Source organism: Macaca mulatta, chromosome 3 (assembly GCF_049350105.2).
Source record: "Macaca mulatta isolate MMU2019108-1 chromosome 3, T2T-MMU8v2.0, whole genome shotgun sequence".
Classification (NCBI taxonomy): domain Eukaryota; kingdom Metazoa; phylum Chordata; class Mammalia; order Primates; family Cercopithecidae; genus Macaca; species Macaca mulatta.
In genome coordinates, this window is record NC_133408.1 from 178,492,082 (window position 1) to 178,516,500 (window position 24,419).

The following is a 24,419-nucleotide window of genomic DNA, read 5'->3' on the forward strand; positions in this document are numbered from 1 at the left end:
GTAATCCCAGCTACTTGGAGGCTGAGGCAGGAGAATTGCTTGAACCCAGGAGGCAGAGGTTGCAGCAAACTGAGATTGTGCCATTGCACTCCAGCCTGGGCAACAGAGCAAGACTCTATCTCAAAAAAAAAAAAAAAGTCATATGTTTACATCTACCTGTGGTCTGGATTTACATCTACCTGTGGTCTGGAAGCCCCCCACCCTTTGAGTTGTCCTGCCCTTCCAGATGGAACCAATGTCAATCTTACATGTATTAATTGATTTATTACGTCTCCCTAAAATGCATAAAACAAGCTCTACCCCGACCACCTTGTGCATGTGTCCTCAGGGCCTCCTGAGGCTGTGTCATGGCCACATCCTTAACTTTGGCAAAAATAAACTTTCTAAATGGACCAAAACCTGTCTCAGATATGCTGGGTTCACAATGCTTTTGGTCCATTAAGTGTGGTGTGTGCATCAGGACCTGCAGGGGTACACATTTCTGTCTCAGGCCCTCTGGGTGACATATTTACCCCTGTGAGTGGCTGGACACACCACAGCCCACCATCGTCCGCAGGAAGACAAACCAGACGTACGAAGGAGCAAACGAGGTCAGCAAGGAGAAATAGGCTCCCCACAGGAACGAGATGAGCAGAATCTGAAACAACAGAACACATGAATGGGACCTGCCTCAATGCGGGGAGGGAAGAAGCCCTAACATCTGAAGGTGATTTTCTGTTTCCATTCTGATAGTTGCTTCTCTGAGGAGCTAATCGATAGCCAGCCCAATGGTCTTCACAATCATCCAACAATACAATCCATGCCACTCTACTGTCTGGAAGCCCAGACCCACCAAGTTCAGACCGTTCTTTAAAACTACCCTGCTGTGCCCACCCTCACGGGTGGCAGGTCCCTGAACTTGGACATCAAAAGGCAAAAACGTGTCCTTCCTACTCACAGGGCTGTTGGGGACAGAACGAGGCAGTATGTTGGGAGGAGTACAAGGAGAACGTTTAAGGTATTTGCTTTTTCTTTAATTATAAGGATCATATAAGTTCATAGTAAACAATACAGAAGAAAAAAGAAAACGTAAAAATTGAAATCACCATTGTCCAACCCAGAGAAAATACTCTTAACACTGTTTTATCTTCTCTGTTTGTAAGAGAAAACAAAGTGTTAATGGCTGTAAATATTGCAGTGGAAAGATGTACTTTCATACATGTAATGTAATACATAAGACCTTGCTCTACTGTTAAAGTTGTTTCAGATCTTCTCATTATTAAAATAAGCTGGGACGATATCTGCGTAAGTCGTTATGCCCTCTCTGATACCTTTAGCAAGCTAGATTTCTGGAAGACAAATGTTCAGGTTAGCAGAATATTTTCAAGGTTCCTGATTCATACTGCCAAGCTGATGGTCAGAAAAAATTATACCAATAGGGTTTAATAATATTATATAATAATAATGATATAATAACACCAATAGGGTACCTAATAAGGGTGTCTATATACTTGCAAGGCATGAAAATGTCCATTTCAATGGTGCAGGACTCTTTAAGGAAAAAGTTCCTTACATATTTGATAAGGAAAAATTATATCTTACTATGTATTTTGTTTTTGATAACTCCTGTGCTTTAATGTTTTTTCCAAGGTTTCTTGACAATTTGTATTTCTTTCATAAAATGCCTTTTTTGTGCTTTTTGAGATATTTGTGTTTTCAAATTTACAAGAATCTATGATATTTATTTCATGTACTTTAAAACATACAGCCAATTCTATTAATGTTTTCCTTTGAGGTTCCTCCATTTGTGTTTATGCTTAGAGAAGATTTCACCAGAAATCAAGCAAATAGAAAAGACAGACCTGGGTTTGTAACCAGAAGACATAATTTATGTCTTGATGTTTAATCTTAGTAGGTACGTGACTTTGAGCAAGTAGCTAGTTTCAAAGTTATACCAACGTGAGCTAAATGTGTAGCTGCTTATGTTTATACCTGCAAATGTCCTCATTCTAATATGTTTTAACTCCATACATCCATCAACTTGAGAAAGAAAAGCGGCTCAGAGCAGTCTGAGGAATGTGAGGTATGCAGAATTTATCAGGTCCAGAGACACAGGAGCATGCGACTCCAGTCACATTCCCGCACCCATGCCCAGGGTAATTGTATAAAGGCATTTTGTTTTTCTTACCTTCCCTGTAGTTTCCAGACTAGCTGATAAATCACTTAAAATGTTAACCACAAGTTGCACAATGTGACGCTCATCCATTATCTCCATGTTTTTAGATTTTGTGACACAAAGAGCGATGTAGAATCAGCTGATAGCTTACCATTTTAATGAACCAATGTAAATTATTAGTAAATAACTTAGGAAGTGCCCCCAAATTCTTTTCTCCCCTCCTTTAAAAAACCCAGTTGTCACTGCTGCTAATCGGAGCATCTATTCAGGGCAACTGGACTGTATGACTTCTGGGCTGCAATCCTCAATCTTGGTCCAAATAAACTCCCTACTTAAATTAATTTTGCCTCTGTTTCTTCCTTTAGGTCAATATTTCTGGCATAGCTGGCAGGGTTCAGAGTAACACCACCCTTTACCCCCCCAATTACCCACAGTCTCCTCCTGAACTTGCTGCACGAACCCACTGTGTTCCCCTAACTGCAGAGATTTCACTGGGGGCAAAAGGGTGAATCTTTCTGAATCTGGCCCTCCTTTCCTTTAGGTTGAGGTCCAGAGTTTGGGGGGCTTCTTTATAAACTCTCTCATTTAAGAGCAAGGGCTTCCATTTCTGTCCCTGGACAGGACATTCAGGCGAATGGCTCCGCAGAGGACTTCTGTTTTCTCAGCCTCTGCCTCATGAGAGCAGGTTTGGCTTATGGTCTTGGCCATCCAGCACTAGTGGTTTGACTTATTCTTGTCCTAAAATTCCATCACAGCCTTTAAAACTTGCTCCTGTTTCCCACTGATTGTAATTTGGACTTGTCTTCTCATTTGTGACCAGTTCCTGCTAGTCTCAGATAGGTGTCTGAGGGTGAGTTTTCTCGCCCCGAAGTTAAGGGAGACTTGCTCCCTCCGAACCCACTTGGGTGCTCTGGGGGGCTAGAGACTTTATGGACATTCATTCATGGCACGTAGTTGTCTCCCTGAAAGAACAGCTTCTTCTGAGTTTGCTGCTGCAGCAGTGGACTAGTCACTTAAACAAAAACCAGAGGGAAAAAACCTCCCAACAGGGCTGCTCTGAAGGGCAAAAGGGGCCTCTTCCATTCCCCTTATTAACTCATTAGAAGTGAACTTACGGATAAATGGAGAACAGATGTGTGCCCCCACTGATATCAGATATCAGAGCCACTATCTGTTCTCAACCCACCACAGTAAACTGGACATGGTGGAGGCATCTAACCAAGCCATGACTGCTTCTAAGTCCCAACCTTTAAAAGTTCAAATAGAGCCACTTAGCGGCCTTCATTCCTTTAGTCCTTCTTGGTAGAGATTTCTTAGAACTCTATAATACCTGCATCTCCTTTTACTCCACACCTGGACTGCAGAGGAACAGCCGCAGGCACAGGTACCCTGAGAAAAATGTCCAGAAGATAAGCCTGGAATGTTCCATTAGGGAGGGAATATCTGCATTTTCTATCTTGGGTATTAGGAGGGAGATGCCTACTAAAGAGAAACAGCGATAAGGTTGCCCCAAAAGAATACATGAAAGACTACTCCAAATGCTTCTGTGAGGGCTCACCTACCTTCCAGCGGCCATATCTGTCAGCCAGGAGGCCAAAGAGGATACTGAAAACCATGTAGCCAAAAAACACCATCTGCAAGTGGGAGCGAGACAAAACGGTTCTCTAAGCAGGTTTTAGATGTTACTTTACCCCATTAGCCATTTTCACTAGATGTAGGCTGGAAATATGTGAGGGATGGAAGTTAATTTGAAGAACAGGGTTTCACCAAGCACTTGCTTGCCCCTGAGGCCCTTCACGTTCAGAATTTCGGAGGCAGGCTTTTATGATCCCTGTTGGCGGGAGCCTAACAAGGGAGACATTGCCTCAGGTGGAAACGGGGTCCTCTGAGCTGCCGCCCACCTGTTGCTAGAGGGCGGCTTCGGCTCCACTCTGTTCAGACGTGTACTTGTGAATTTCCACTACAATTTTTGAAACTGTCCGTTCATGCGCTGCCTTATTCAATACAAAAATTGGGGCCACTAGAAGCAGTCTCCCTTTATGTTATTACAGATAAACATAACTTTAACCGCCACGTCCAATCGCTCATTTAAAAAACTCTTCAGAACATATATAAGTCCTAAGATAAACCTACTTCTTTTCCTTACTTGTTCTCACAATGGCCTGTCCTCCCCTGATAAAATTCAAGGACCTGGGATTTGACACTAGGGTTTTATTTATTATAACTTGGCCTGAGTCGTCAACTGCTGTCTGCGCCTCTGGGCTCCTTATTTTCCTGCCTTCAAGAAGTTCAGGCTTCACTGCAGCCCTGACTGACGGCCTCCAGGGCAAGCAAAGGAATGCTGTTAGCTCGCATTTCTAGGGGAAAACAAAACAAACCAGAAACAGCCCTGTTTCCCTTTCGCTGTCGCTGTTCTGCTTCTTTTCTCCTTCCCCTCACTCTTTGGAGGAAAGACTGAAATGCAGTTCTCCCACACGGAACCATGTGTTCATCATATATATTCTTTCACGACAAAAGCCACGACTGGGCCCTGCGGGCTACACTTTCTAGGACAGAAATGTTCCGTAACCCTGTTAGACTGCAGAGACAGAAACCTGTCTGCTCACTGGGGCTCCGGCTCACCCTCTCCCTCCCTCCCTCGCCCGGATCCTCAGAGGCGCCCCTTTCTTGTGCACCCTCCCCTACCTCTTCCCTCCCCGACCCTCTACCCGGAAGACGTCCTCCCTCCCTCACGCGCCCTACCTAGCGCGCCTGAGCCCCCGTCGGGCGCGCGCCTATCCCTCCAGCGCCCGTGAGCCCCCATCGGGGGCGCGCCTATCCCTCCAACGCCCTTGAGCCCCCATCGGGCGCGTGCCTAACCTTCCAGCACCCCTAATCCTCCATCGGGCATGCCCCTGACCCTTCATCGGGCGCGCGCCTAACCCTCCAACGCCCGTAATCCTCCATTGGGCACGCCTGTGACCCATCGGGCTCGCGCCTAACCCTCTGGCACCCCGTATCCTCCAGCAGGCGGGCGCCTAACCCTCCAGTGCCCCTAATCCTCCATCGGGCACGCCCCTGACTCTTTATCGGGCTCGCGCCTAACCCTCGAGCTCTCATAATCTTCCATTAGGCGCGCGCCTAACGCTCCAGCGCCTTTAATCCTCCATCAGGCACGCCCCTGACCCTCCACCAGACGCGCGCCTAATCCTCCAGCACCCCTGATCCTCCATCGGGCGCGCCTAACTCTCCAGCGTCCCTGACCCTCCGTCGAGCGCGCCCCTGACCCTCCAGCGCCCCTGATCTTCCATCAAGCGTGCTCTAACCCTCCAGCGCCCCTGATCCTCCAGGGGTGTGCCACGCGCCCCTGATCCTCCAGGGGTGTGCCACGCGCGCCTGATCCTCTCGCGCGCGCTTTCCCCCTCCCCCGCACGTCCTCCTGCTCACCCCCAGCTTTTCCTCCTCTGCCACCCCGGCACTCGACCCTTCCCCCCTCCCCCCTACCCCCGCCCTCTACCCTTCCCCTACAACCCTCACCCTTCCCCCAACAGCCCTGCGCTCGACCCTTCCTTACCCCCACCCCTGCCGTTCAACCCTTCACTCCCACGCCCACCCTCGACCCTTCCCCCGACACTTCCCCCCATCCCCGCCCTTTCCCGGGACCCCTGACACTTCTCCCCGACCCCCTCCCCCGACCCTTCCCCAAACCACCCCCGACCCTTCCCCCAACCACCCCCACCCTCGACCCTTCCCCCCAACACTCTATCCCTTCCCCACCCCCACTCCCACGCTCTATCCCTTCCCCACCCCCACGCTCTATCCCTTCCCCACCCCCACCCCGCCTCCCTAGGGTGAGCTCTTTTCTGCAGGTGCTTGTCTTTAATACAAAACATGACTCCACTGTTTGATTTAAGCAGCACATAAGGTGTTTCTTCAGCATGACTCTTACAAAACACAAGGGCCATCATAGCCCCATAATTCTTTAGTTTTCTCAATTAACAACTGCTTAGAAAATGGGGTTGGGGGGCCTGGGAGACAGTGACAATGTTGATCATCAGCCTGGCCCTTCCGTTTAGCACAATTGTTCTCAGTAAGCTCAGGAACAGAGTCAGAGTCAGACAGGCTAAGCCAAGACAGGAGGATGGGAGGAGCCCAGAGCAGGAAACAGTCTGGCCTTGGGAGAGTTCAGTTGCTTAGAGAGAAGTCTTTGAGCTGTGATGGCCTAATGAGGGAGATTGTGTACCTGCTGGAAGGCGCCTCTGTAGGCACCGTTAGGAAACAGCACAAATGCAACCAATGAAATGTGAGCTGTAAATATCATATTTACATGTGTATCATGTACTATAAAAAATGGTATCATGTAATATAATTTTGTAGTGCAGGTGCAAATGCCACACCTGGCTCTCCAGCATTCTCAAGGAACTAAGATGTGCATATATACAAACCAACTGGGGTACAGATCAGTTAGAATTAAACATAAAGTTATAGGGTCACCCTAAAGATACAAGGATTGGCAAGTAATGCTTTTGTGAAAGCCATGAGAACCAAAATGGAGTCACTTAGGCCACATCCTACCAAAATGGGATCGTAGGCAACAGAGGAGGGGCTCTCAGGCACGCGTGCCTAGCACAGAAACTGTAATAAGGACTCTGAAAACCACAGCGTTGCAAAAAGACCACTAATCGCTTGAGCCCCGGAGCTCAAGGCCAGTCTGAGCAACAGAGTGGCATCCCCATCTCAAGAACAAAAACAAACTGCTTCTGCAAGAACAATACCCAGCCTGTTCAACTTCAGACTGATGCCACTGTTGTTACCGATCCTTGTAGCCAGGGAAAAGTATTTCAAAATAACTTATATAGCCTTCCTCATTTTGCCTTTAAGAAACTCTCAGCCGGGCGCGGTGGCTCAAGCCTGTAATCCCAGCACTTTGGGAGGCCGAGGCGGGCGGAACACAAGGTCAGGAGATCGAGACCACAGTGAAACCCCGTCTCTACTAAAAATACAAAAAATTAGCCGGGCGCGGTGGCGGGCGCCTGTAGTCCCAGCTACTCAGGAGGCTGAGGCAGGAGAATGGTGGGAACCCGGGAGGCGGAGCTTGCAGTGAGCCGAGATCGCGCCACTGCACTCCAGCCTGGGCAACAGCGTGAGACTCCGTCTCAAAAAAAAAAAAAAAAAAAAAAAAAGAAACTCTCGACTTTCCTTGCCTTCCTAAATACATCTATGGCCCAGCCATGGTTCTCCATAGCACAGGAATTCCCAGATTGCAATCCCCTGTCATTCCTTTCCAAATAAACTCATTTTGCTGGAGAGCTTCTCTGTTATTTTAGGTTGACACTTTCTAAAGTATTTTATAAATAGAAGAAAATGGAAAGCAATCGAGTCACTTTATTACAAGTCTAAGTAAAAACCTTGATTTCTAAAAATTTTTCTAAAAGCATATGGTCTGAGACACCAAGACACCCCTTTAGCAACCGAGATGGGCCCCAAGGTTAAGGAAACAAAAGTTATCTATAGGTCAAGGGTTCAGAGCCTGGCGGACATGGCAGATTTCTGAATTCCTTTCTGAGATATTAAGCTGATTTACAACCCAGACCACTATGGTCCTGACTGGACAGAGGACCGGACCAGCCTTACAGACGTTCTTTTTGGATAAGCTACTGCAGACTTCAGGCCAGTTTCAGCAGCTTATACAGACAGTGCACAAACTGTTTTTGTGTTCTATAGTTGACCTTTTGACATAAACAGCCGAATTCCACCTCATTTTAATGCTAGAACTCTCCCCAAAGTGAACATGTGATGTATGTTACATATATGCTTACCTAGTCTGCATGTAGGCTCCCCTCACAAAGATGTATAGCTTTGCCCCCAAACCTGCCAAATATGTATGATGCCAGCCTTGTGAAACATAAAACCCAACCTGTCCTTCTCCTCTTCCAAGAGAAAGCACCTTCAGTGCACACTGGAGACTGTCTCTTTCAGGCTTGCAAATCACTATTGCCAATAAAGCTGTCCTTTCTATTATTTAGCCATCCTGGTGGTCTTTGGGACAACAAGTATTAGAGAACTTTAAAAGCACAAAAAGGAACCAGGGCACCAAAGTTAATAACAGGAGTTTTAATGAGGGAAATGGAACTAAGATAATATAATGGAAAAATAAAACATCTCGGGACCCCCAAACTCATCACACCAATGAGGAGGTTAAGCCTGAAGACAGTCATGCAACACTGGCCATCCTTTTCCCAAATGAATAGCTGTTGCTTTACAACCTTATGTCAAAGTATTATCCATCAGCCAGACCCCCCATGGAAAATTCTTTGCTGGTCTTGAAACCCTTCAAGATGCATATCCTCCTGTAAAGCAAGGACATGTCCATTGTAACTTAGGTTTTCAATCTAAGTCTAGCTTCTACAACTAACATCTGTCTGTTAGATTTCACACTGATAATGTTGATTGCAAGCTCATCATCCCAAGTGATGAGAATCATTCTTCCCAGAAGATGAGACCATTCTTCCACCTACCTGAGACATCTGCATAACTGATGCTTCCTTTACTCTCCCTTTTTTCTTCCAATGTTCACCTCATTTTATATAAAATGTAGATTGACTGGGCACTAATTAAAATCTCACAAAAATGTAACCATTTGCCTCACTGGCTGGCTACCCACCTCTTCCTACATGCTTTCTTTCCTTTAAAAGCGAATATAAATCCTGAGTCGCCCAGAAACCTCTGCTTCAAGCCACAGATGTTTCCGTAACTGATGTTCTTGAAACCGACACTGCAAAATTGTAACTGAGTCAGTGAAAGAGATCTGACCTAACCAACTCCATATCTTGCTTCTAACCTCCAAACTATCCTTGGTCATTCCTAGGTGTAGGCTGAACTAGCTTTAGGAGAAACTTACTTTATAGTTTAAAACAAAGATAACTGCTCTTTCCCAAAACCAACCTCCTTCTTGGCTGGGGACTAGACTGCCTTTGTAGGACTAACAAATTAGCCACAAGACTAGAAATCATGGTTTAGGAGTCAGACAGCTGGAGGCTACAAGATTCTGACCCTCCCTAAACTGTTCCTGAGATGAGTGCTTGAGATATTTTGCAGATGGTACACTTGACGGATCAGCTGGTACCACCCGGACTGATAAACTGGTCCTCTGATCTTATGGCACCCACTCAGGAACTCAATCAGCACAAGAGGACGTCAATTCCCTATGATTTAATCTCTGACCCACCTAAACAGCACTCTCGACTCACTGGCCTTCCCCCATCCACCAAGTTGTCCTTAAAAACTCTGCTCCCCAAATGCTCCGGGAGACTGATTTGAATAACAATAAAACAACTCCGGTCACCCACAGAGCGGCTCTGTGTGAATTACTCCTTCTCTATTGCAATTCCCCTGTCTTGAGAAATCAGCTCTGTCTAGGCAGCCGACAAAGTGAACCCGCTGGGCTGTTGCATTCTTCTCAGTCACACCCTCAAGCTCTGGCTCAATAAACCTCAGATGACTGAGATTTTTGCCACAGTATCTCATTTGGGTTAGCAAAAATAAGGGCAGATTTTTAGATGTGCTGCTGTGATTGGGCATACAACTGGAATCCAAACTTTCCAGCCTCCAAGACACAGAAAGAAACACAACTGGGCAATGCCATGGATTATCTGAGACGAGAACTCCAACCAGTTCCTCAAGGGAGGGACTTTTCCCTGGTGCCACCCCCAAAGATTAAAATTCACAGGTAAGATTTGGTTAAGGCAGTGAGTGACAGGGATACCCCCTTCCTCTGTCACTTTCTGGGGTTACTCCTTTGAGCACAGCCTTGTAAGTTTGGGGGGCAGGAGGAATTCTTCTGGAATTCACCACCAGTTTCAGACTAGCTCTCACTGTCTTACAGAATTTGCCCTCAAGGCCTCTGCCACCTGACTGTCCTCCTCCACCCATCATGGTCTACCTACCTCCCAGACACTCCCTTTAGTGAGGATTTGAGCACCTGGGCTCATAGTTCTTTCTATTAAGTCGTTGGGACCCAGAAAGTGATACAACAAAGACTGGCACTTTGACATGTGGAGAGGATAGAGGCAGCTGCATCAGAATCAAGGTCCCTCTAACCTTGTCTTGCTCCTTCGCCCTCAAGCACAGGGAAGGGCTCTCTGAAGTTTCCTTATCTGACAAGAAAGCTTTGTTCCAAAAGGAATGCAACTGGGCCAGGTGCAGTAACTCAGTTTGTAATCCCAACACTTCGAGAGGCCTAGGCAGGAGGATTGCCTGAGGCCAGGAGTTAAAACCCAACCTCTTCAAATTAGCCAGGTGTGGTGACCCACCTCCCAGCTACTCAGGAAGCTAAGACAAGAGGGTTATTTGAGCCCAGGAGTTCAAAGCTGCGGTGAGCTATGATCATACCACTGCACTCCAGCCCAGGCAACAGAGGGAGACTCTGCTTCAACAACAACAACACAACAACAACAAAAAAGGAACGCAATTATCCTAAACCCACTCCCTGTGGATCATGTCAAATTATCAAGATCAGCCACCAGAAAAGAGAAGGGGCTGGGGATATCACATTGACCCAGACTTTTCACCTAGTCCTCTGGGGGCAGCTCCCAGAGATCACCTGGATAACAAAAGAACCTTTGTTCCACCCCTCACCTTCCTGTAATGCCTGCCTCACACCTCCCTGGTCCATTCATTCTCACTAATGACTTATTGCCCCTCTAAAGAATCTTTGCTCACTGTTGTCCTCCCCTATGAAAAAGGCTATATGTTTCTGTCCCACACTGGGTTATCGGTAATCACTCTTGTGATTCCTTCCTGCTATGCCCATCAAAATAAAATTTTGGATGCCTTTTCTCCCATGAATCTACCTTCTGTCAGTTGATTTTTTAGTAAACCTTTGGAAAGCGAAGGGAAGTTTTCCCTTGGCCCCTACAAAGTCCTGTCTTCATTAAAACCAACTTCAATACCCAAGTAATCAACCTTTCTCTCCTCATCTGATGGTTCTTTGACCTCCTTGGCTGATGTTACTTCCTAATTACATCCCAGAACACAGAACTTCACTCTACCACTTATACCACAGCCCATTTGAAACCATCTTTGCAAAAATTATAATAATGAGAAAAAATTATGACAGTGAAAGAGATCTGACCTAACAAAATCCATTTTGGCTTTAACTTCCAAACTGCCCTTGGCCATTCCTGGGCATGGGTCAAGCTAACTTTTGAAGAAATTTAGTTTACAGCTTAGATAATAGCTCTCCCCAAAACTAAACCAGCTTTATAAAAGTAAGTAAAGGCCACCAGGTTGGGATTATGAGGGCCCTGAATTCTGTTAAGATGTAGGCTTAAAGGATTACCAGCCACTTTCCAGCCTTTGTTCTGGAGGTCACAAGATCTGCAACTTCCCCAATTACTCCTGGAAATGACATCACTACTGTAGAACCTAAGATTAGCCTTTTGAGAAGTCTTTTCAGACTTTTGCATTTTTGACAAAAGGATAACTCCACCCAAACCCATGACCCGTGACTCAACTGGTCTCGTGCCCCCCCCCAACCCATAAGCAGACTCTGCGCACAAGGTCCATTTTCTACACCACTATGATTGTATCCCCAACCAATCAGCAACACCCATTCCCTAGCCCCCTGCCAACCAAACTATCTTTAAAAAACCCTTGCCTCCAAATTTTCAGGGAGGCTGATATAAGTAATAAAATTCTGGCCTCTGGTTTAGCCAGCTATTGCAATTCCCCTGCCTGATAAGTTGGCTGTATTGGGGCACTAGGTAAGATGAACCCTAGGGCAGTTACACCCTCACTGCCCTTCTACCCTGCAGCCTTCTCTCCTTGGAGTTCTTAGAAAACTGAACACATCCTTCCCTGAAGCCTTCCAATGGCTCTCCACCCTCCACAGTGTGGCTTCCAACATTCTTATACATCAGGAGCCTCTTTTAAGATTAAACATAAATATTTTGCAAAGCTCTATGATAGAAGGTGTACTTTCATACCCATTTAATCAGAAATGTATAATGACTACGAAGTCAATAATGCTATTATGTTGATTTTTGTTATACAAAATGGCAATCTGAAAAACTGTAATATGTATATTTGTCACATATGTTTTGCATGGAGGGTTTATATGTGTTTGGCCCAATGTTGGGAAGCAGTGGCTATAGAATGGAATTTATGCTTAGCAGGTGGGGTGCTTCTGGCCCTGCCCACCTCTGCAACTTCACCTCCCATCACTACATCTTTCTCACTATTTAAATGTGATACTCCTTGTAGTCTTCTCAGCACACATGCATACACACATGCTTTTTGAACGAATGATGGATATCATCAATTCCATTTTGTAGCAAAACTTGATGTGCAACTCATAAGGCTGTTTTTTCTTTTTTGAGATGGATTTTCACTCTTGTCACCCAGGCTGGAGCACAATGGTGTGATCTCAGCTCACTCTAACCTCCTCCTCCCTCCTCCCAGATGCAAGCAATTCTACTGCCTCAGCCTCCCAAGTAGCTGGGATTATAGACACCCACCACCACATCTTGCTAATTTTTGTATTTTTAGTAGAGACAGGGTTTCACCATGTTGGTCAGGCTGGTCTCAACCTCCTGACCTCAGGTGATCTGCCTGCCTCAGCCTCCCAAATGCTGGGATTGCATGCATGAGCCACTACACCAGGCCCATAAGGCTATTCTTAATGGTCTTTGAGAAAAGTTGAAGGAGTAACAGTACAATTCAGTGAGGGTGATTGGTAAAGTCACTATGGTCCATGTAAATAGCTTCTCTAGTGACTTGATTTAACCTATGACTAACCCATGACTTTGGGATCACTTTCTGAATTGCATGTCTCATGTGGATAGTAAGCAGTTTAGGATTATGCATACTAGGAAAAGAAAAAGATGAGGAAGACATCAAACGCTGGTTTCAGCCTGCAAACCCTTGAGTTTTGGAAGCCAACATACCAAGTGGTGAGACACCCTTTGGCTCTCAGCCCTGCAGGATGGAGGAAAGGGAGCCCAGGCCCTCAGTTAGCTTGTTCACAGCACAGGAAGCAGGTACTTACTGTGGTTACTAATGCCACCTGCCAATTCTCCAGTTGCCATTCACAGCGGATGACAGGAGACACAACAGCTATCAACATGATCTCCATGGCCTCAACAACCTTAAAGAAGAGGGACACAATGCCATGTCTAAGTGCCAGCTTGTCATCACTTCTTCCCAGGTCTGCCTACCCATCATCCTACCTAGTCCTGTCCCCTTCGTCTTTCTTCCCCATTTAGGGAGCATCTATTGTATACCCACATAGCACTGCTAGTTGGATAAGGAACTATAGAACTTCAGCTTTCATTGATATGACCTTCGTGGTTTGAAAAACTTGAGAGAGTTCCCGAAAATTTGTGAAACGTATTCACTTATGATTTTGTTGACCAATGCAGTTGCATGGTAGCACTATGGGGGAGCTGTGTGAAGGCCACTCCCATAGCTAAGGGGTGAAACTAGCTAACCAGCAGCATCCACATCAATGAGCTTTGTTGTTTTGTACTCATGATTGTGAAGGTTGCAGGGCACAAGCCTTACAAATGGATTTTTGAGACAGTCTCTGATCTCACACTGGGATAGTAAGTTTCATGAAAGCTGGAAAATAAAGCAATGAGTACAAAATAATATGAGTTCGTCAGCAGGAAAGTTTTTTTTTTGAAAAAAAAAAAAAAAGAAGAAGAAATGGGATCTCACTATGTTGCCCAGGCTGGAAACTCCTAGGCTCAAGTGAACCTCCCACTTTGGTCTCCCAGAGTGCTGAGATTACAGGCATGAGCCACTGAGCTCAGCCTAAGAAAATGTGTCTTTAACAGACTTAGTGCTACTAAATATTTCTTTCAATACAAAGTTTGAGTATTATCCTCTATCCATATCTTGCAATCCGTTATAGGGATAAGTTTGTCTCTCAAGAAAAAGAAGGAGATGCTAGAAAAGAATTGAAGGAATAATTAGAAATAGATGATGAAAGTTAGGTACAGGATCACGAAGGATGAGTCAAAGATGACTGAGATTTTGTGTTTGGTGGAAGGGAAGAACACTGACATCACTGACAGGGACAAGGTTATCAGGAGGAAAAAAAGAGAATTAAAGGAGAAAATGAATTTGTTTGGTGTTGAGAGTTCAGAATGGGTGGAGTTTTATTCCTTACTGGTTTATTTCCTTCTGGAACCCTTTAGAGGAGTGGCATTTGGTTAATATGGATCCAGCTGTTCTGTATTACTGAAGGAAGATGAGTTTACTAAATCAAACTTTCTTAGATTATTATTATTATTTGTAGACAGGGTCTTGCTCTGTCACCCAGGCTAGAGTGCAATGGTGAGATCTCAGCTCACTGCAACTTCTGCCTTCTGGGTGCAAGTGATTCTTGTGCCTCACCCTCCCGAGTAGGCGTGCAGTACCACGCCCTGCTAATTTTTGTATTTTTAGTAGCGATGGGGTTTTGCCATGTTGGCCAGGTTGGTCTCGAACCCTGGACTCAAGTGATCCACCCACCTCAGCCTTCCAGAGTGTTCAGATTACAGACATGAGCCACCGGGTCAGCTCTTCTGAGATAATTATGCTGTCTTACTTCTGAAACTTTTTGAACTTAAACTTGCCAGCTGGCCAACTGAACTCTCAACACCACTATAATGCTCTCTTGTGGCGAGACAAGTCACTATAATATGTGTACTTCAAAGTCCCACACACTAGCTGACATCATTCCACCTATTTCATCCCAGACTCCCAAGTTATACAAATGTAAACATTATAATAATCCATACAGATATTCTATCAATGTTATCAACAGAACATGTGCCAAATTCATTTTCTCCTTTAATTCCCTTTTTCTCCTCCTGATAACCTTGTCCCTGTCAGTGATGCTGTCTTCTGAAACTTTTTGAACTTAAACTTGCCAGCTGGCTAACTGAACTTCTCTGAGGGGAGAAGGACCAGGCAGGGAGCCAGAGTGGAGTACACAGAGGAGTTTCACTCTAGACCTCAGGGAACATCTTTAAGACGACCAGGACTGGCCGGGCAAGGTGGCTCTTGCCTGTAATCCCAGCACTTTGGGAGGCCAAGGTGGGCAGATCACTTGAGGTCAGGAGTTCAAGACCAGCTCGGCCAACATGGCAAAACCCTGTCTCTACTAAAAATACAAAATAAATTAGTTGGGCATGGTGGCACATGCCTGTAATCCCAGCTACTCAGGAGACTAAGGCAGGAGAATCGCTTGAACCTGGGAGGCAGAGGTTGCAGTGAGCCAAGATTGTGTCTCCGCACTCCAGCCTGGGCAACAGAACAAGACTCCATCTCCAAAAAAAAAAAAAAAAAAAAAAAAAAAAACAACCAACAACAAAACACACACACACACACACACACACACACAAAGACAACCAGGACTTAGGAGTCCTGGTCACAGGCTGAGGCTGCTCAGCTGCTGTGGATGCAGTTATATACACAGTCACATGAGGCCCCGAAACCCAACTGCTGCTTCTACCTGTTCAGGCCTCTGAATGAGAGCCTGAACAGGTGGAGGGGCCACGGCCAGGAGGAGCTGGGGCCCCTCACTGTCAACATGTCAACGCTGATGGAAGGATCTTGCTCACAAAACACCCCATCGTAAGACCAGGCAAAAGATCTGGTTCCTGCACCCACATAAGCAGTTCTGTCTTCCTTTGTGAGACAGGAGAGGGTGGCCTGGCAGAGAGCCCCTCCTAGCTGGTGAGCTGGGAGAATTCCCACGACTATAAGGCACTTGAAGAGCAGAGACCATTTCACTTCCTCGGGACGTTCTGGGCGAAGGTAGAGAAGAGCTGATAGGAAAACTCCGCCTCGTCACACCTACTTGTCCCTTGAAATGTGGAATTTTTAAAATTCGGGGCCTATGAGACCTCACTGTACAGGTAAGGAAGTCTTCTAAATTGTACCATTGGTTATCATCAAAGTAGGAGTAGGACACATCTTGCCTTTCTCTTTTTTGTACTAGACTGTTGCCTGAGGCCGGGCTTGGTGGCTCAGCCTACAATCCCAGCACTTTGGAAGGCTGAGGTGGGAGGATTGCTTGAGTTGAGGAGTTTGAGACCAGCCTGGGCAATATAGCTAGCTCCCATGTCAAAAAAAAAAAGAAAAAGAAAAAGAAATAGACTGTTGCCTGAGAATGCAATACTTTTGAATGAAAGATGCGTCAAACTCACATGGCTACCTCTAGATCACACAACTTTTTTTTTTTTTGTCCTGAGACAGAGTCTTGCTGTGTCGCCCAGGCTGGAGTGCAGTGGCGTGATCTTGCATCACCGCAACCTCCATATCCCGGGTTCAAGCAATTCTCCTGTCTCTGCCTTCTGAGTAGCTGGGATTACAGGCATGTGCCACCATACCCAGCTAATTTTTTTGTATTTTTAGTAGAGGAGGGTTCACCATGTTGATCAGATTGGTCTCAAACTCCTGACCTCAGGTGATCCACCCGCCTCGGCCTCCCAAACTGCTGGGATTACAGGTGTGCGCCACTGCGCCCGGCCCACACAACCCTTCCTTATACTTTTTAGCTGCGTGGGGAGGGTCAGAGCCCTCTAGCGTTTTCTCACTTACCTCCCTCCTGTGTATTTTTACCCTCCGGCCCAACACCATCGTTGGGTGGACCCCTTGTCTTTGATTTTCCATTCTGTCTGATTGTCATTATGCATCTGGGTATGAAGTTTTGTTACCTGCCCCCCACCCCCAAAGTCTTGCTTTGTCGCCCAGGCTGGAGTGCAGTGATGCAATCTAAGCTCACTACAACCTCCGCCTCCCAGGTTCAAGCAATTCTCCTGCCTCAGCCTCCCAAGTAGCTGGGATTACAGACATACACCACCACATCTGTCTGATTTTTGTATTTTTAGTAGAAATAGGGTTTCACCATGTTGGCCAGGCTGGTCTCAGACTCCTGACCTCAGGTGATCCGCCGGCTTTGGCCTCCCAATGTGCTGGGATGACGGGCATGAGCCACCACGCCTGGCCTGGAGTTCTTAACATATACCTTACCTACTAAAGGAGGAAGCGGGAGTAGTGGTGTGGGTTCACAGACATCACCACTGTTGTGAGAGCCTCTGGGTGAAGCCATCACTCTTCTTTCCTCAAAATAGCCTAGGGTGTATATCTTAGGCCATTTGTGCTGCTATCACAAAATGCCTAAGACTGGGCAATTTATAAGAAATCTAAATTTATTTTCTCACAGTTCTGCAGGTTGGGAAGCCCAAGATCAAAGTGCCAGCAGGTTCTGTTGCCTGGAGAGAACTGGAGAGGACCTACTCCCTTGTGTCCCTCAAGAGCAGAGGAACTACAGGGCGGAACGGCAAAGCTGAAACTCCTGCTGCATGAAGCGTCTTTTATAAGGGCCTTAATCCCATTCATGATGGCGGAGTCCTCACGGCCTAATCAACTCTTAAAGGCCTCGCCTCTTAACACTAGCTCATTGGCATCACCCGGGTTTTGGAAGGGACACGTTCCAACCCTAGCAGTAAATAACAAGCCTTCATCAGTGCCTCTTAAAGGATCTGAAACTATGTAATTACAGCAGGTGGCAGGTGTCTCTAATGATTCTTATGCGCAAAATGTTTGAGAGCCATGTTGTTCAATTTTTTGTATGATAAAACCATAGTTTTCTCCTTTTTTCCCAATACCTCAATTTCTATCATTTTTAAAAATGAGTATTGAATTCCCAAGACATAGACAGAAATGCTCACCTGCTTATAACCGAACACCTGCCAAAGGTGAATGAAAGTGATTTTTGGGTGACCCACCTCATGGAGTTCCCGCTGTTTTTCTTATCCCTACACCCCCTGGACTGGAGAGCCCAGAGCCGGAGGTCAGTAGAAAAAAGACTGTGTGTCCAATGATGTTAGCTTTGAAGACTCTCATAATCTCTGAGGACTAAAGTTCTGATTGTTTTTATTTTGCCCAAATTCCTATCTAAGGGGTCTGGGGAGTCATGCCCTACAAACCATAAATTCTCATCAGATGGGTTTTATCAACCCTATATATCGTGACTTACTTTCCGATCTGGCATAACATTATGTGAAAAAGAAATAAGTCAAATATTTTACCCCAAGACATATTTCTTTGCCTTATTTTTGAAATAGTCTTGCAAAGCTGTGCTTTGTGGGAGAAAATTTGCATCTGTAAAGAATCTCTGTTAACAGAGCTAGATCTTTTTCTTCCAGGCCCTCCCAATCCTGAAGAGATTAACTAAAAGTCTAGCACCTTTTAAAGGTCTGAATAGGAAACATTTGTCATCTGTTGTCTCTAAGGGCAGCCACTATAAGACTTCAAAAGAACCTTGATATCCGCAATCTTTTTTTTCCACATTATTATTATTATTATTTTTTGAGACACAGTCTCACTCTGTCATTCAGGCTGGAGTGCAGTGGTACAATCTTGGCTCACTGCAACCTCTGCCTCCTGGGTTCAAGCAATTCTCCTGCGTCAGCGCCTCCCGAGTAGCTGGGATTACAGGCACCCACCACCATGCCCAGCTAATTTTTGTGTTTTTAGTAGAAACGGAGTTTCAACACCATTTGGCCAGACTGGTCTAACTCCTGACCTCAGGTGATCCACCAGCCTCGGCTTCCCAAAGTGTTGGGATTACAGGCGTAAGCCACTGCGTGTGGCTACAATCTTTTATCTTAACTTGAACATCTCCTTTTCTATCGATCCCAGGTCTTTAGACAAACTCAACCAATTGTCAACCAGAAAATGTTTAAATTTACCTATAGCCTGGAAGCCCACCCCTCCCCCACCACTCCCGTTTTGAATTTGAATTGTCCCGCCTTTCTGGACCAAACCAACGTATTTCTTAAATGTATTTGATTGATGTCTCCTGTCTCCCTAAACTGAGCCCCATCCACCTTGGGCACATGTTCTCAGGACCTCCTGAGGGCTGTGTCACAGGCCATGGTCACTCATATTTGGCTCAGAATAAATCTCTTCAACTATTTTGCAGAGTTTGACTCTTTTTGTCAACATCTCCAAGGAGCACTCACCCCAGTGCTGCCCATGATGAGAAAGAGGGCAATGTGGAAACGCCCGAAGCCAATGGTCTCCACTGCATCTTCCACGGTGAATGTCTTTGGCTCTAACAACGAAAGAAAAAGTAGAAGAAATTGCTTCTGCAGGGAAGGGAATGCGTGTGGACTATCAGCTTCAGAAAGCCAACCCATTATTATAAAAACAAGTTGATACGGGGGGTCAGTGGTAGTGAAAAGTGAAGCAGCGGGTTGAGCCGGAGACTTCTATGATAATCTTACCTTTAACCTGTGGCTCAGCGGTCCCCAGGCTCAACTTCCGAAGGCTGAGGATTGTGATGGACTCAGTTGGCTTGGTTGCCATCTTCTGAATAGCTCAAGTTCCCCAAACAGCTTCCCTGGGGAAAGCAAGGGAAGGAAGAAGGAAAGAAATATAACGGTTATTGGGTACTTAGTGTATGCCAGGCATACTACACACAAAATTTCCCGAAGCCCTCGCAAAAATCGAATGAGGTATGTATTTTTATCCTCTTTCACACCTGGCCTCTGGAACCAAGCAGCTCAGTGTTTTTTCCCCTACTACTTTTTATTGATTGATTGATTGAGATGGAGTCTTGCTTTATTGCCCAGGTTGGAGTTCAGTGGTGCAATCTCAGTTCACTACAACCTCCACCTTCTTGGTTCAAGTGATTCTAGTGCCTCAGCCTCTTGAGTAGCTGGGATTACAGGCACGCATCACCACGCCCGGCTAATTTTTTTGTATATTTTGTAGAGATGGGGGTGTCACCATGTTCTCCAGGCTGGTCTCGAACTCCTGACCTCAGGTGATCTGCCCACCTTGTCTTCCCAAAGTGCTGGGATTATAGGTGTGAACCACTGTGCCCAGCCTTCTCTACTACTTTGTAGGTATGTGGCTTTGAGGAATTTGCCCTTTGCACACCTCAAATGGGTTTCCTAAAATGGGGATGATATAATAATGGCACCCAACTTTCAAGGTGGTTGTGATGATTAAATGAGTTAGTTCACAGAAAGCACTTACCCCATACCTGGCAAGTACTGATGTGCTTGATAAATGGAAGCTGTTACTATTATTACTGTATACTAGGGATGCATTTGTCACTAGTTGTTATCCTGAACACTTTACATACATGAATTATTCCCGCTAATCTTCACAGAAGATCTGTAAAGTATTATAATTGATCACTGTCTGGCATGTAAGGAATCTGAGAAATGGAGAGACTAAATGGCTAAATTAGATAATTGAGCTAAATTAAGAGGCCAGATGAGACAATCAGAACTCTGAGGCCAGTAACCAACCTTCCGCCTGGGGCCAGACGCAGGTCTTGGCAATTTAACCAATAGCACCCTCTGAGTGGGAGGGAAGAAGGCTTTGCTACAGAAAAACAATCACAAAGCAGCACTTCACACTTCCGCAGATCCTGTGTTTCCAGGGTGCTTTCTTGCATGTCATTGTCATTTAATTCTGACAGAAACTGATGAAGTGCTTTTTTTTTTTTTTTTTTTTTTTGAGACAGAGTCTTGCCCTGTCACCCAGGCTGGAGTGCAGTGGCACAATCTGGGCTCACTGCAACCTCTGCCTACCGGTTCAAGCAATTCTCCTCCCTCAGCCTCCTGAGTAGCTGAGATTACACACACCCACCTCCACGCTGGGCTAATTTTTGTATTTTTAGTAGAGACGGGGTTTCACCATGTTGACCAGGCAGATCCCAAACTCCTGACCTCAAGTGATCTGCCTGCCTCGGCCTCCCAAAGTATTGGGAATACTGGCGAGCCACCATGCGTGGCTGCTGCTTTTTACCTCACCTTTTTGCATTTAACCCTAAAAAGGATTCTTAACTCTAAAAGTCAAAAGAAAACTAAGACAAGATGGGTATCAAGTTAGTGGCTTAAACAGACTTTTTTTTCAAATAACTTTAAGACATAGTAATTTAATTGTACATTGCTAGTGGGATAAACAGAAAGCCTAAACTATTCTTGCTAATGATATTGTTAGTGATAATATTGGTATCATTAGTTGTATATTAGTACATATTTAGGATGAAGAAAGTAATTATATTAATATTGTTAGGAACCCAGGTTTTCATTGTTAAGAGGAAAAAGATAAATATAAAATCAAATTTAGCTATGTAAAAAATGTATAATTCTAATTTGGAACTGGAAGTAGAGATATGAGTTATATAACATATATAATATTAACAAATATAATATATTGACAAATATAATTATTATATAACATATGTAATAAATAAATCTAAACAAACCCAGGCACCTCAGGTGCCTAATTTGAACTGGAAATAGAGATATGAAATTATTATATAACATATATATTATTAACAAATGTAATATATTAACAAATATAATTATTATATAACATATATAATAAATAAACATAAACCCAGGCATCTTAGGTAAACGGCTGATTCTGGCTCAGGGACAGGAAATGTACAAACTGAGCCTGGGGCATCTTGTCGTAGCCTATAGCATGGGCAATATCAAAGACCCGTGGGGTCGTAATAAAAGATTACAAAATTAAAACTGAGGGATGGGGGCAGTACCTCACACCTGTAATACCAACATTTTGGGAGGCTGAGGCAGGAGGATCATTTGAGGCCAAGAGTTTGAGACCAGCCTGGCCAACACAGCAAAACCCCATCTCTACTAAAAATGCAAAAATTAGTCAGGCGTGGTGAGACTCCATCTCAAAAAAATATATATTAAAATTGAAAAGGTGCCCACTGGCCAAAGATGGGACAATTTGAACATCAAAAAGACTAATGACTGCAAATAATTGAACCATATTAAAGATGTTAAAATCCATTTATTCACAGTAATACTATAATGAAGACCTCATTGATCACCTTTGGAGAATGATAAGAAACAAACCCATTATTCTGAAAGCTAGTAAATATTGTAAATATCTTGACTTTTTTGTACAAATTGTCTGTACATCAGGGTAAACAGTTGATGAGGGAAAATTATTTGTGAATAATAAAGCTAATGTGTGCAGAAAAAAGGATGAAATTAAATTATCACTGTTTTGCACCTTCTAAAAAAATAATGGATCCAGGCAACAATCATCACTGGCTGATAAACTATGAAGTGAAAGGCTGATGGCGAACTTTGCTATGAGAGGGATACGGCTGATAACACCTGAGCCCACTGAAAAATCTTAACACCATGGAAACAGAGACAGGCAGATTGCATTGGCTCCTAATGAGATGCAACGGGAAGACGTATACAACATCACCTGTGAAGTATTCTCACAAAGAGAAACTGAACCTGAATCGAATCAAGAATCTAGCTCTAGCTACCAATTTACACAGGAAATAAAGAACATATTAAACAACACCATGTGGATGCAATAAGAAAAATGCAGAATGCTGGAAGCTGTATAAAATAAATGACCCAGTTTCTTCATTAAGTAAACGGCAAGGGAAAGAAGAGGAAAGGGGAACTTATAGACTAAAATAAAAGAGACACATCAAACCAAAAATGGACCTTGTTTGGATGTTCATTCAAACAAATCAGCTATAAAAAATTTAAAAACAAAACAAGTGTGTGGCTTGGCGCAGTGGTTCACCTCTGTAATCCCAGTACTTTGGGAAGCCAAGGCAGGCGGATCACCTGAGGTCAGGAGTTCAAGACCAGCCTGACCAACATGGTAAAACCCCATCTCTACTAAAAGTACAAAATTAGCCGAGTGTGATGGTGCATGCCTGTAATCTCAGCTACTTACGAGACTGAGGCACAGGAGTCGCTGGAACCCGGGAGATGACAAGAGCAAAACTCCATCTCAAAAAACAGAAAAAAAAAAAAAAAAGAAAAACAACAATGTGAGAGAGATATACAGACAATATCAGGGAAATTTTAGCAAGTTTGGAAATTTGAAGATATTAAGAAATTACTGATGACCTCATTAGATGTGACAATGGTATTATGGCTATGGTATAAGAAAGAATCCTTGTATTTTTGAGGTACATACTAAAATATTTGCTAATGAAATGATGATGTCTGGGATTTATTTAAAAATAAATAATAAGGTGAGGGCAGCGTGTATAGGAATTATATGGGTGTATAGATGAAAAAAGAATGGTGATCTGTTGAAAATTATTGGAGAAAGATTGTTATCTTCTACTTTTGACTGTGTAGTATTTTCCAAAATAAATAGCTCAAAAAACATGAGGTTCTGAGATTCCTTTTTTTTTTTTTGAAACAGAGTTTCGCTCTTTTGCCCAGGTGGGAGTGCAGTGGTGTGATCTCAGCTCACTGCAACCTCTGACTCCGGGTTCAAGCAATTCTCCTGTCTCAGCCTCCCGAGTAGCTGGGATTACAGGTGCACGCCACAATGCCCGAATAATTTTTGCATTTTTAGTAGAGATGTGGATTTCTACTCCATGTTGGCCAGGCTGGTCTCGAACTCCTGACCTTAGGTGATCCACCCACCTTGGCCTCCCAAAGTGATAGGATTTCAGGCATGAGCCACTGTGCCTCATGGTTGTGAGATTCTTATGTAACTTTTCCAATGTCTGATCACTAGTAAGTAGTAGAATCAGAACTCACAAAGAGTTAATATCCAAACTATGTAAGAAACTCCTGGGCCAGGCACAATGGCTCATGCCTGTAATCCCAGCATTTTGCGAGGCTAAGGTGGGTGGATCACAAGATCAGGAGTTCAAGACCAGTCTGGCCAACATGGTGAAACCCTGTCTCTACTAAAAATACAAAAATTAGCCAGGTGTGGTGGCGTATGCCTGTAATCCTAGCTACTCAGGAGGCTGAAGCAGGAGAATCACTTGAAACTGGGAGGCAGAGGTTGCAGTGAGCCGAAATCATGCCACTGTACTCTAGCCTGGGTGACAGAATGGGACTCTGTCTCGGCGGGGTGGCAGTGGGGGGGCAGCCTCCCAAAGGGCTGGGATTAAAGGCATGAGCCACTGCTCCCGACCACAATGGAATATTATTCATCTTTAAAAAAGAGAGAAACCCTGCCATCTGCAACAAGGTAGATGAACCTGAAGGACATGATGTTAAATTAAACAAGCCAAACACAGAAGAATGAATACTATGTTATGTCATTTACATGACGAATCTAAAATAGTCAAAGTCATAGAAGCAGAGAGTGGAATAGTGGATGCCATTCTGAGGGGCTGAGGGGAAGGGGAAACAGGGAAGTATTAGTCAAAGGCACAAAATTTTGGCTATACAAGATGAATGCGTTCTAAAGATCTTCCTACAGCATTGCACCTGTAGTTAACAATATG

The 24,419-nt window shown here is 44.6% G+C and overlaps 1 protein-coding gene across 5 annotated transcripts in view; it reads right to left on the bottom strand.

Moving 5' to 3' along the window:
- SVOPL (SVOP like) overlaps positions 1 to 24,419 on the bottom strand; it is a 102,662-nt gene that overhangs the window by 61,515 nt on the left and 16,728 nt on the right. For 3 of the 5 annotated variants that reach the window (XM_001107407.5, XM_077997475.1, XM_077997476.1), the window contains exons 2-6: positions 19,420 to 19,535; positions 19,156 to 19,247; positions 13,182 to 13,280; positions 3,718 to 3,789; positions 513 to 637 (exon numbers count right to left, since the gene is read on the bottom strand). In XM_001107407.5, the coding sequence (XP_001107407.2) occupies positions 513 to 637; positions 3,718 to 3,789; positions 13,182 to 13,280; positions 19,156 to 19,247; positions 19,420 to 19,501 (470 nt within the window). In that variant the 5' untranslated portion in view covers positions 19,502 to 19,535. Of the gene's footprint in view, positions 1 to 512; positions 638 to 3,717; positions 3,790 to 5,460; positions 5,558 to 5,581; positions 5,620 to 13,181; positions 13,281 to 19,155; positions 19,248 to 19,419; positions 19,536 to 24,419 lie in introns of those variants that run through there. The other 2 variants (XM_077997478.1, XM_077997477.1) reach the window with 2 other exon arrangements.